At 37.9% G+C, this 12,067-nt stretch overlaps 1 protein-coding gene across 1 annotated transcript in view; it reads right to left on the minus strand.

Annotated features, from left to right (window-relative positions):
- Positions 1-12,067, minus strand: part of COL6A6 (collagen type VI alpha 6 chain) — a 109,441-nt gene that overhangs the window by 51,203 nt on the left and 46,171 nt on the right. Inside the window, exons 20-21 of the mRNA XM_033202296.1 lie at positions 10,875-10,937; positions 9,123-9,185 (exon numbers count right to left, since the gene is read on the minus strand). Of these exons, the coding sequence (XP_033058187.1) occupies positions 9,123-9,185; positions 10,875-10,937 (126 nt within the window). The remainder of the gene's footprint in view (positions 1-9,122; positions 9,186-10,874; positions 10,938-12,067) is intronic.

The following is a 12,067-nucleotide window of genomic DNA, read 5'->3' on the forward strand; positions in this document are numbered from 1 at the left end:
ACCTGAGAATCATCCTAGACCCTTCCACTGCCTCACTTCTCAAAACCCCTCAGCTACAACCCACAGTAGACTCTGTCTACTTTCTGTACCCCTCCCTCTTCCATTCCCATTACTTGCCTTCAGGCCCATTTTGTATCCTGCCTAAATTCTTGGCTCTCCTAGCTGTAGCCAGGTCTTCCTCTAATCCATTCTCCACCGTTTTTAGAGAGAGATTTAAAATGTCAGGCTCATGTTACCACTTTGTCTGAAATTCTGAATATCTTTCAGAATAAAGTTTAAGGTCTTCTTAATATGCAAAATCCCTCAAAATGTTGGAATTGTATGCCTCTGGAGCCTCATTTTCTGTGACTACTTCCATTGCTTTATGTTCAGGCACATCAAAGCAAGTGATTCATCAAATGTTTGTCTTACGTCTCCATAGTCATGCAAATTTTTCCCTTAGCTGGTCCATTTTTTTTCCCTCCAAGGAGAGGTACAATCTCCCTCCTCTGAAAAACCCTACTTTTGGCATCACTGTTTCAGGAAGAATACCCAAACTTCCTAGCTGTGTTGGGTCTCATGCTTGTCCCCCAGATTCCTCTACTCTGTATGTAATTGTTAGTGTATTTCTCTCTCTCATTCCTTAGAGACTAGACTGTATACTTCTTTGATGGGCATATCCTATTAATTCATATCTCTGGAGCATCATAGGCTACCTAGGACCCATCAACCCATCCATTTATCTACCCAGGAAAGATTCTCAAGAGAGATGAACTAATGTGTTTAATTAGCTGGTTTTCCATATGAAATTTTCATGCACTGTACAAAGAAGTAGAGAGATTCTAATTGTCCTGAAAAGCAAGGTATAAATTGGAAGATTTGTCTAGAAGTCTGCTCTTCATTCTTCATCCCGACATAAATTCTGAGACAGAGGATGATTTGGGGAGATTATTTCATGTGTAGTTACTTCAAGCACACACAAGCGCAATGAGAGATATCCTGTTTTAAGAACTTTCAAAATAAAAAAAATGTCTTGGATGAGTAGATGGTTGGATGCATACAGGACTTTGCCATCAGAGAATCAGAAAACCTAATTCTGTTTCCTATGCAGGATCTTGCAAAGTACCAAAGTGAGGTTTGTGACTTAGGTTAAAAGGGCTCAAGCCTCAGTGAATGGTTACCCAGATAAATCACCTGCTCAAATACTGCTGGTTAGACAAGGAATCACACTGGTGGATTCTAAAATAAAGACAAAAAAGTTATCGCTCCCAGAAAGATATCAAAGAGTGAAAGAGCTTACTTGACTTGAGATCAAGAATAACTATGGAGGGTTAAGAGAAGTTTAGGGAATTTAAAGGGGAAGGGCATTAGCTAGAGATCAAATCTTCATTGGCTTTGTTGTAATGGCTGCCTTTTATTGAGCATTCACATTTGTGCAAGGCACTGTGCTGAGTGGAAAATAAATACAGTCTTCAATTCTTACAACAACACAGTGAGATGCCTGTTATTAACCCCATTTACTGATCAAAAACAGTTTCTCAAGGCATTCACATCCAAATTGCTCAGTTAATAAGAGGATTAGATGGGAATTAAACCTAATTGTATCTGACTCTAAAGACTAAAATCCCAGTCACTATGCCTGCTGCTCTGAGGCCCTTGTGTGGGACAGGATTCCCAAACTCTTACCATCCATGCATTAGTCCAGATTGGAGTTCTAAAAAATGTGGCTCTCCAAACTTGATGCATAAGGCTGGGGCCACATCAAACCTCCAAAAGTGGGACTTGATTGTCCCACTTTTTTTCTCATGTTGAGTTAGTTACAGAGCCCTTGGTAACCACAACTGCTTTAGTGTTAAGCAAGTATAGGAAAGAAGTGTTTAGAGGTTAATGATTTTTTGAAAATTGTGCTTAGCACCTTATCAGAAGAGACTGCACTTGGGAGTTTAGGTTTAATGGTCGGGGCACTGTCAAGGACACCCTGCCTTTGGATTAGATAAGGCAGGGCAGGTAGAAGAGGTACAGGGTCTTCCCACACTTAAAAGGAATCCTTGTCGCTTCTTTTTATTTGTGTGGGGGAAATGTATGAAAACTCACAATGAACAAATATCAAGGTGGAAAGAAATAAGGAGATCAAATGCTCAGCTTCTTTAAAAGTTAGATATCAGCTAAGTCTGAGAAAACAAAAATCAAGAGGCCATTAAAAAATGGTGAGCTAATGCAAGAAAAAACCCCAAAACATCTGAGATGTCAATCTTGACAGTGCTAGTCCTTAACCTTAACTTCTAATACTTCTCCGTGCACTCTACACTCCAACCATATTGAGCCATTTGTAGTTCCCAAAACTCACCTTGATATCTCTGTGTAACTTGGTTCTGTCCTCCTTCTGAACGCCTGCCTTTACCTTGGTTACTCGGAAAACACCTGATCATTCAGCAAAACCAAATACACTCATCTCGTTTAACTCCATCCTTTACCACATCACTCTACTTTGAGTATAATTCTCTTTTAACATTCAGCACATCACATGGCAATTGTTTGTTTGTATGAGCCTCCTTTACGAGATTGGGTATACGTGAGGCTAGAGTCTATACCTGATTCATTCTTGTATCCTAGAATAGGGCCCAACACACAAGCAGCACTTAGTAAATGTTTGTTAAATGAGTAAAAGGAATGGTTAATGGACCACCAAATTTAGCTTATACAGAATGATGAAACTTGTTGACTACTACAGGTTACATATTGTTATATTACTATCATGGTCTTTCCTGGAATGGTGACCTGCATTCTTTGAGCCCTAAAATACCCCCATTAAATTGGGTATATTGATACAATATAGTAGTAATAACAAACACGTAGAGCTTATGACTGCATGCAATTTTCTAAGCACCTACATATATTAAATCCTTTAATTTTCACAACAATCCAATGAGGTAACTACTATTACCATCCTTATTATCACAGCAAAAAACTGAAGCACAAAGTGGTTACATAAATTACTCAAGGTCACAGAGCTAGTAAGGTACAAAGTTAGGAATCAATCCTAGGCAGTCTGGCTCCAGACTGTATACCATTTAGCACTATGCTATGCTTTGTAAAGACAAAAAGAGAAATTCTACTCTGGACTCCCAATTGCATTGAACATCCCAAACTTTCTTGATATTGTACAAGCCACTAGTGATTCATTCACCAAGAAAGCATAAGTATTCAAAAAATAATTACAGCTTCAATTGAAATTTGTACTTCTGTGTCTGATTTTCCATTCTTTTTTTTTTTTTCAGGTATTGATTAAATTAGAATAGGACCTTAAGGTAAACCAAAAGGAGAATGAAGGAAGGTACAGAAGAATACCCCATTCCTTTCAAAGCTCTTTCTTCCTTTTCATTGTGCCATGGACTGTATTCTTTTGTATCATAGTCACATACTTGGCTGGATTAGCACACATGTGATTTATACAGAATGCCAGTTAATAAGCCTTCAGAATATCGTCAACAGAAATCACATCTTTTCCTAAATGTATATCCTAAGAGAAACTTCAAATCCTGAAATTAGAAAGCACTCATGTTATTCTACTCCAGTGGCTGGTCCTTGTGTGCTGTAAAACAATATGAAACTTACGGCAGGGGATTTATAGAACCAGTAAAGAATAATACTCTCTTGTACATCTGATTGTGTTAGTCTCTGTGGCTTTCTTTTGGACACAACAACGTTGTGACCCCATTCATCCATGTCCTGAACATAAAAAATTGTAAACATCTTTGAAATAGTATTTTCACTGTATTGACAAACGTATTTCAAGAAAACCAAGCATAGAAAGAAAAACCATGTTTGCCAGCCAGAAAACTGGAAGACGTAGACTAGAGAGAAGTAGTACCTTCTGACTAACTCTGACAATGCCAAGAGGCTGAATGATTTATGGCCTTGACCAATCTTGCCAAAGCAAGATTAAAGGGTACTCATTCACAGACGTGCTCTGCACAGCCATGTGGATGCAATTTGGATTCTAGAACAAGAGAAATACCAAGACTTTTGGATTTCCACCCACTCACATCTCCATATTTTATATAAACAGATGAGATAATCACATGATATATGTTTTTCTTGGCATTTCCATCTTTTAAAAATGTCAGTTTGTCATACCAGCAAGCTTTTATTGATTCAAGGATATGAGTGCAAACTAGTTATTTTCATCAAGTGATTTATACCATGACATTTTAAAGTTTTTATGCTTTTTGAAGAAGCAACTTTACAAGTAATAATTAACATGCTTTAAAACAGTGTCATGACAGCATTAGGCAGGTCATCTAGGCAGAAAATTAAGAAAGATATTTAGAACCTGAACTCAACACTTGATTTAACAAACATATACAGAACTCTCCACCCCAAAACAACAGAATATTCATTCTTCTCATCGCCACATGGTATATATCATAAAATTGATCACACAATTACACATAAAACAATCCTCAGTAAATTAAAAAAAAAATCATGTCAACCACAATCTTGGACCACACTGAAATAAAAATAAAAATCAATGCTAAGAAAATCACCCAAAATCATACAATTACATGGAAATTAAACAACCTGATCCTGAATAATTTTGGGTAAATAATGAAATTGAGGCAGACACCAAGAAATTCTTTGAAACTAGTAAGAACAAAGATACAACATACCAGGATCTCTGGGACGCAGATAAGACAGTGTTAACAGGGAAGTTTATAGCAATAAATGCCCAATCAAAAAATTAGATCTCAAATTAACAACCTATCTTCACAACTAGAGGAACTAGAGAACCAACCCCAAAGCTAGAAGAAGATAAGAAATAACCAAAATCAGAGCTGAACTAAAGGAAACTGAGATACAGAAAACCATACAGAAGAACAACAAATCAAGGAATTTGTTCTTTGCCAAAATAAGATAGACTAGTTAGCTAGACTAATACAAAAAAAGGAGAGAAGATCCAAATAAACACAATGAGAAATGAAAAAGGGGGCATTACCACTGACCCCACAGAAAAAAAAAAAAAGCCCTCAGAGATTATTATGAACACCTCTATGTACAAAAACTAGAAGATCCAGAAGAAATAGATAAATTCGTGGATACAAACAACCTCCCAAGAATGAACCACAAAGAAACTGAATCCCTGAAAAGACCAATAACAAGCTCCAACACTGACTCAATAATAAAAAGCCTACCAACGAAAAAACATCCAGGACCAGATAGATTTAAAGCCAAATTCTATCAGATGTATAAAGAAGAGCTGATACCATTCCTACTGAAACTATTCCTAAAAGTTGAGGTGGAGGGACTTCTCCCTAACTCATTCTATGAGGCCAGCATCATCCTGATACCAAAACCTGGCAGAGACACAACAAAAAAAGAAAACTTCAGGCTGATATTCTTGATGAACATAAATGTAAAAATCATCAACAAAATACTAGCAAAGCGAATCCAGTAGCACATCAAAAAGCTAATTCACCATAATCAAGTAGGCCTTATCTCTGGGATGCAAGGTTGGTTCAATATATACAAATCAATAAATGTGATTCATCATGTAAATAGAACGAAAAACAAAAACTACCTGATTATCTCAATAAATGGAGAAAAGGCTTTTGATACCATTCAATATCCCTTCGTGTTAAAAACCCTCAACAAACCAGGGATTGAGGGAATGTACATCAAAATAGTAACAGCCATCTATGACCCACAACTAACATCATACTGAATGGACAAAAGCTGGAAGCCTTCCCCTTGAAAACCAGAACAATACAGAGATGCCTTCTAGCACCACTCCCATTCAACATAGTACTGGAAGTCCTGACCAGAGCAACCAGGCAAGAGAAGGAAATATAAGGCATCCAAATATGAAGAGAGGAAGTCAAACTATCCTTGTTTGCAAATGACAAGATTTTATATCTAAAAAACCCAATAGTCTCTACCCAAAAGCTACTTGATCTGATAAACAACTTGAGCAAAGTTCCAGAATACAAAATTGAAATACAAAAATCGGTAGCATTCCTATACACCAACAACATACAAGCCAAGAGCCAAATCAGGAATGTAATCCCATTCACAATTGCCACAAAAATGTACAAATAAAAATACCAAGAAATACAGCTAACCAGGAAGGTGAAAGATCTCTAAAATGAGCATTACAAAACACTGCTCAAAGAAAACAGAGATGACACAAATGGGAAAACATTCCGTGCTCATGGACAGGAAGAATCAATGCTGTTAAAATGACCATGCTGCCCAAAGCAGTTTACAGATTGAATGCTATTCTCAAACTACCAATGACATTCTTCACAGAAATAGAAAAAACTATTTTAAAATTATATAGAACCAAAGAAGAGTGTGAACAGCCAAGACGATCCTAAGCAAAAAGAACAAAGCTTGAGGCATCACCTTATGTGACTTCAAACTATATTACAAGGCTACAGTAACCAAAACAGCACGGTACTAGTATAAAAACAGACTCTAGACCAATGGAACAGAATAGAAAGTCCAGAAATAGAGCCACATACCTACAACCATCTGATCTTTGACAAAACCAACAAAAACAAGCAATGAGAAAAAGACTCCCTATTCAGTAAATGGTACTGGGAGAACTGGCTAGCCATATGCAAAAGATTGAAACCAGGCCCCTTCCTCATACCATATACAAAAATCAACTCAAGATGGATTAAAGACTTAAATGTAAAATCTAGAGGCATAAAAACCCTGGAGGATAACCTAGGAAACACCATTCTGGACATAGGACTTGGCAAGGATTTCATGAGAAAATTGACAAAAGCGATTGCAACACAAACAAAAATTGACAGACCCAATTAAGCTAAAGAGCTTCTGCACAGCAAAAGAAATTATGAACAGAGTAAACAGACAACATATAGAATGGGAGAAAATATTTGCAAACTACATATCCAACAAATGTCTGATACCTAGAATCTTAAGGAACTTAAGCAAATTCACAAGCCAAAAACAACCACATTAAAAAGTGTGCAAAGGATATCAACAATTTTCAAAAGAAGACATACACATGGCCAGTAGGTATATGAAAATATGCTCAATCCCACTCCATACAACCTTCCCCTTTCTGATGCCCCCATGCCTGTAACCCGCCTCTCACCCTCATGGACACAGACCTCACCAGAGGGGCCTCGTTCTCATTTTTTTTAATCCAGCGGCATCCCCTACCCCCAGGCTGTCAACCCTTTCTGTGTTGCACTACAGTTCAGAGGAGCCCTGCAGTCCTCCCATGAAACCCAGGTAGAGAAGCACAACAAACATTTTTATTTTTGTAGTATTAAACACAGTTCTGTATTATTAAAAAATGCTCAAAATCACTGATCATTAGAGAAATTCAAATCAAAGCCACAGTGAGATACAGTCAGAATGGTTATTATTAAAAAGTCAAGAAATAACAGATGCTAGTGAGGTTGTAGAAAAAATAGAACACTTACACACTCCTGGTGGGACTGTACATTAGTTCAGTCATTGTGGAAAGCAGTGTGGTGATACCTCAAGGAACTTGAAACAGAATCACCATTCAACCCAGCAATCTCATTATTGGGTATTTAGCCAAAAGAATATAAATCATTCTACCATAAAGACACATGCATGTGTACATTCATTGCAGCACTGTTCACAATAGCAAAGACATGGAATCAACTTAAATGCCCAACAACAGTAGAATGGATAAAGAAAATGTAGTAACTATACACCATGGAATACTATACAGTCATAAAAAAGAATGAGATCATGTCCTTTGCAGCAATACAGATGAAGCTGGAGGCCATTATCCTAAGCAAACTACCACAGGAACAGAAAAACAAATACCACACGTTCTCACTTACAAGTGGGAGCTAAACAACAAGAACACATGGACACAAAGAGGGGAACAACAGGCACTGCGGCCTACTTGAAAGTAAAGGATGGGAAAGGATCAGAAAAAAATACTTATTTGGTACTATGCTTATTATCTGGGTGGCAAAATAAAATGTATGCCAAACCCCCATGACATGCAGTTTGCCTCCATAACAAACCTGCACGTGTACCCCTAGACGTAAAATAAAAGTTATAGTTAAAAAATAGTGTCATGAGATACAAGTTTATGCAAATAGCCTCTTAAATTTTCTTAAACTTTCTGGTGATAAACACAACCACTTACATATTGGACTGCCTGGTTAAACTAATCCACACAAGTAATGGACTCCTTTTACCCTAGTGTTAGTGGAGAACACAATTCCCAAGTGTGTCTCATTCATTTATTGTTTGATTCAATATTCAAATATGTGTTGAGCTCTGCTATGTGCCAGGTACTGATATTCTGGACTCCAGGAGTAGAGTGTAATAAAACAAAGTCCTATCCTTTATGGAACTTGCAGTCTAGAAGGAGAGACAGGCAAACAGCTAAACAAATAATATTGATAGCAGGTAGCTGAGGGCCAGATCACATAGGGCCGTTCTATTAAAAATGTGGTCTGGACCAGAAGCATCGGCATCATCTGGGAGTGCCCTAGAAGTGCAGAATCTAAGGCCCTGCCCTAGACCTGCTGACTCAGAATCTGCACTTTAATAAGTTCTCTAATTAACAATCCCCTCTAGGGGGTTCTTCTGCACTGTGAAGCCGGAGCAGTGCTAATGCAGAGCAGTCATTCCTAACCCTAGGTCTATATTAAGATCTCCTAGGGAGAAGTTAAATTACTGCTACCCTGGCCTCATGGCCAGAGCTTCTGATTTAAGTGTCCTGGGAAGGGTTCTAGGTGGTGGAATGTTTTATAATTCCCCCCAGGAGATTCTCATATTTAGCCAGTTTGAGGACTACTAAAGTAGGCTGTATTCTGAGGGTGGGGTGGGGATGGGAAACCCCACAAGGATTGAGATCAGGGGAGTGCTGTGACCTGATTTGCATAGCTGAGCAGCTGAGGCAAAGAGGGCCTGATTTTCTACCTCTGTGTCTGATAGTGCTAGCCTGCTCTGCAAGATGGGGACCATGATGTGACGTGGCCACCACATTGAGCTGAAGTCAAACCTAATACACTTCCCTGGTTCCCAAGCAGTAAATAACTCCACTTGCATGAAAGAAACCACAAAGACATATCAAGCCAAGATCAAAGTCAGATGCAATCATTTATCTCATTACATACCTGGGGACCTTTACTTCCCACACCTCCTTTTTCTCCTTTCGCACCAGCCTCTCCTCTTGGGCCCTAAGTACACAGAATTAAAGCATTATTTTTTGCCTAAAAGAGAATATTGAATATTAAATTGAATATTGCAAGTAGAAATACTAAGTCAGTAACATGGACAGAAATGGGAAAGAGAGCTCCAATCACGCCTTTCCTTCCATCCTGGCCTGTGGAGCTCATTCTCATTTGTGCAGGAATATGAATGTCCAATCTGAAATTTAGGCAGTTGAGGATTTGCAGTCAAACTGACTGGGGCTTGGAAAAAATACTGAATGGTTGAGCTTTTCCATACTGCTTTCTACATTTCCCTACATTTCTTCTGTTAAAAAGAAAAATATTCCTTACAAATATAAATCTGAAACCAGAACATTTAAATAAGTTTTCTATTCAATAACCACACTGAAGACTGGTCATAAACAAGATATGGTATGTGGTAAGATGAAATCTGACTATTTCTATTTTTGGAATATTATACTGCGCATTAGCTGTGGCTTTCATATGTTATGCAGAGAAACTTTCATGCTGTGTTTGGTTTTTTGGTTTTGGCCTCTGCTTTTAAATTATACCATTAAAAAAAAGTAAGTTTCTATAAAATGGAAGAAGGGATGCTGTAGTATTACTTCCTTAGCATGAAATAAAGCTAGTCAATCTATTGAAATGCCTCCCCACAACCCCAGTGGCAACTATTTCTCGCTTGAAGGTAAAAAAAAAAAATAAAACAGTGAGCTTTCCTCAGCTGGAAAGCAACAACAAAGAAAGGTAATCAAGCTAGGAAGAGATAAAGGTCCAAGGGGAAGACTGTTCACTGCTCTGAATCTTGGCAAAATGTGAACACACTTTCCCTTCTGATGTTTAAGGATATTTTGCCCAACTTCTATGTAACAAGTTGCCAACATATAATAGTTACTTTTTAAAACTATGTGGATTAAAACTTCGAAAAATAGCAGAACCATTGATCGTCCTGCCTATGCCAAATAGTACACTTATTCCTCAAGCTTTCAAAACTAAGTTTGGAGAGGAAAAAAAAAGTTCTGACTTTTTTGTGGTCTAGCCTTTCTTTCATCTCAATATTTGCTAGGACCTCCTTTCTTTTATTATAACATTTTAGCTAAATGTTGCTTTCTCTGGCCCCTCATGTGACCCCTCATGCACCCCGTCATGTGATCAGTGTAAAGAGCCAAGTATGGCTTGTTCCTTGCAAAGGAAAAAGTGCTGGAGGTAGCTCCCTGGAGAAGTGAGCTGGCAAGGGGAGGCTGAGTGCTGCACTGCAGATCACCCCGCTGATGTCTCCAGCTGTCTTTCGAGCAATTCTTTCCTAAGAATAAAGCCAATTTTTCTACATCATGAGCACCAAGATATGTAACACTGAACTATTACTGTGCTAAATTGACCACAATTCCCAGATCTGAGGTTCAACATTTTCCTTGGCTCAAGATCTCCCTGGAATATCCTACTTACCCTGAACCCAGTACACAGGGACCACTGCCTAGCCTGTTCATTCACTTTTCACTTCTTGACTGGGACAGAACTTAAAGCAGACCAAGTGCTGCATGAGTCCAAACTGTATTATTTCCTTACTTTATTACCATGAAAACTTTAAACATCTGGAATTCTGCAAGAGGTATTTGAGGGTTTCTATCAGGTCCTCAGATTTTTCCATTCCCAGATTCTTCTTTATGTTCTCACACCCTGATTGGTCTTGATATATACCTGAGGGCCCTTAAGTCCCAGGGAGCCTTCAAGTCCATCTGGTCCTGGGATGCCTGCTGTTCCCTGTGGTGAGAAAGTATCCATCTGTTAACACTGTTTCCTGAAAATTTTGTCTCCTTTACCTGCAAGCTTATAAATATTTTTTTAGTCACAATGTCAATGCAGGATCTTTCAAAAAAAAAAAAAGTGAAAAATAAATGCAAATACAAAGAAAATAAAAATCTATAATCTCATCAAGCAGAGATAACCACAGCCAGCATGCTGGTGTATTTCCTTTCCATCTTTATATATATGCATGCATGCACACATGCAGCCCCCACCCCTTTCCTATACAATTTGTATTATATCTAACTTAGCTATGTGACCTTAAAAACATCCAAAATTTAGTTCACATTTCCTGCAAACATCTTCAAGCATCTTACATGATTATATTAATATTTATATTCAAATCAATTAAATATCTAGGGAACAAAAGTTGAGTATTCTCTCCATATTGTTCTTGAATTCTGTCACAGACAAGAATTATAAAAAGCATAAAGAATTCAAGAAGTTTATAATTTAGGCAACTATTAAGAGAGCCTAAGTTTATATTTCAGTTGTTATATAGTTGGATGTGATTAAATGGCACTTACAGATAACTTTTCCTAGAAATCAGAAAAAAAATTTAACACCTTCTGTCTCCAATTTCATTTCATTTATATCATGCTATTTTTCTGGGTAGGTTCTCCTTTTTGCTGAAGTCTAACCTTGAAATGTGCTGTGGTCTGAATGTGTGTATTTCTTCAAAATGCATATGTTGAAAAGTAATCCTCCATGTAATAGTATTAAGAGGTGGGGCCTTTAGGAGGTGTTTAGGTCATGAGGGCTCCATCCTCTTGAATGAGATTAGTGCCTTTATAAAGAGGCTCAAGGTGGCTGTCAGCCCCTTCCGCCATGTGTGGATGCAACAAGAAGGCACCATTTCTGGAGTGAACAGCAAGCCCTCACTAGACACTGAATCTGCTCATGTCTTGATCTTGGACTTCCTAGCCTCTAGAACTATAAGAAATAAAATTCTGTTGTTTATAAATTACCAGTTTAAGGTATTTTGTTACAGAAGCAGAAACAGATAAAGTATGTGGGAGGGAGGGATAAGGTCTGGATGGTAAGCTCTCTTTGTCTAAAAGTGTCTATTTTACATTACTCATAGTTTA

The sequence above is a fragment of the Trachypithecus francoisi genome, unplaced genomic scaffold, assembly GCF_009764315.1.
Source record: "Trachypithecus francoisi isolate TF-2019V2 unplaced genomic scaffold, Tfra_2.0 Lachesis_group0, whole genome shotgun sequence".
NCBI classification, from domain to species: domain Eukaryota; kingdom Metazoa; phylum Chordata; class Mammalia; order Primates; family Cercopithecidae; genus Trachypithecus; species Trachypithecus francoisi.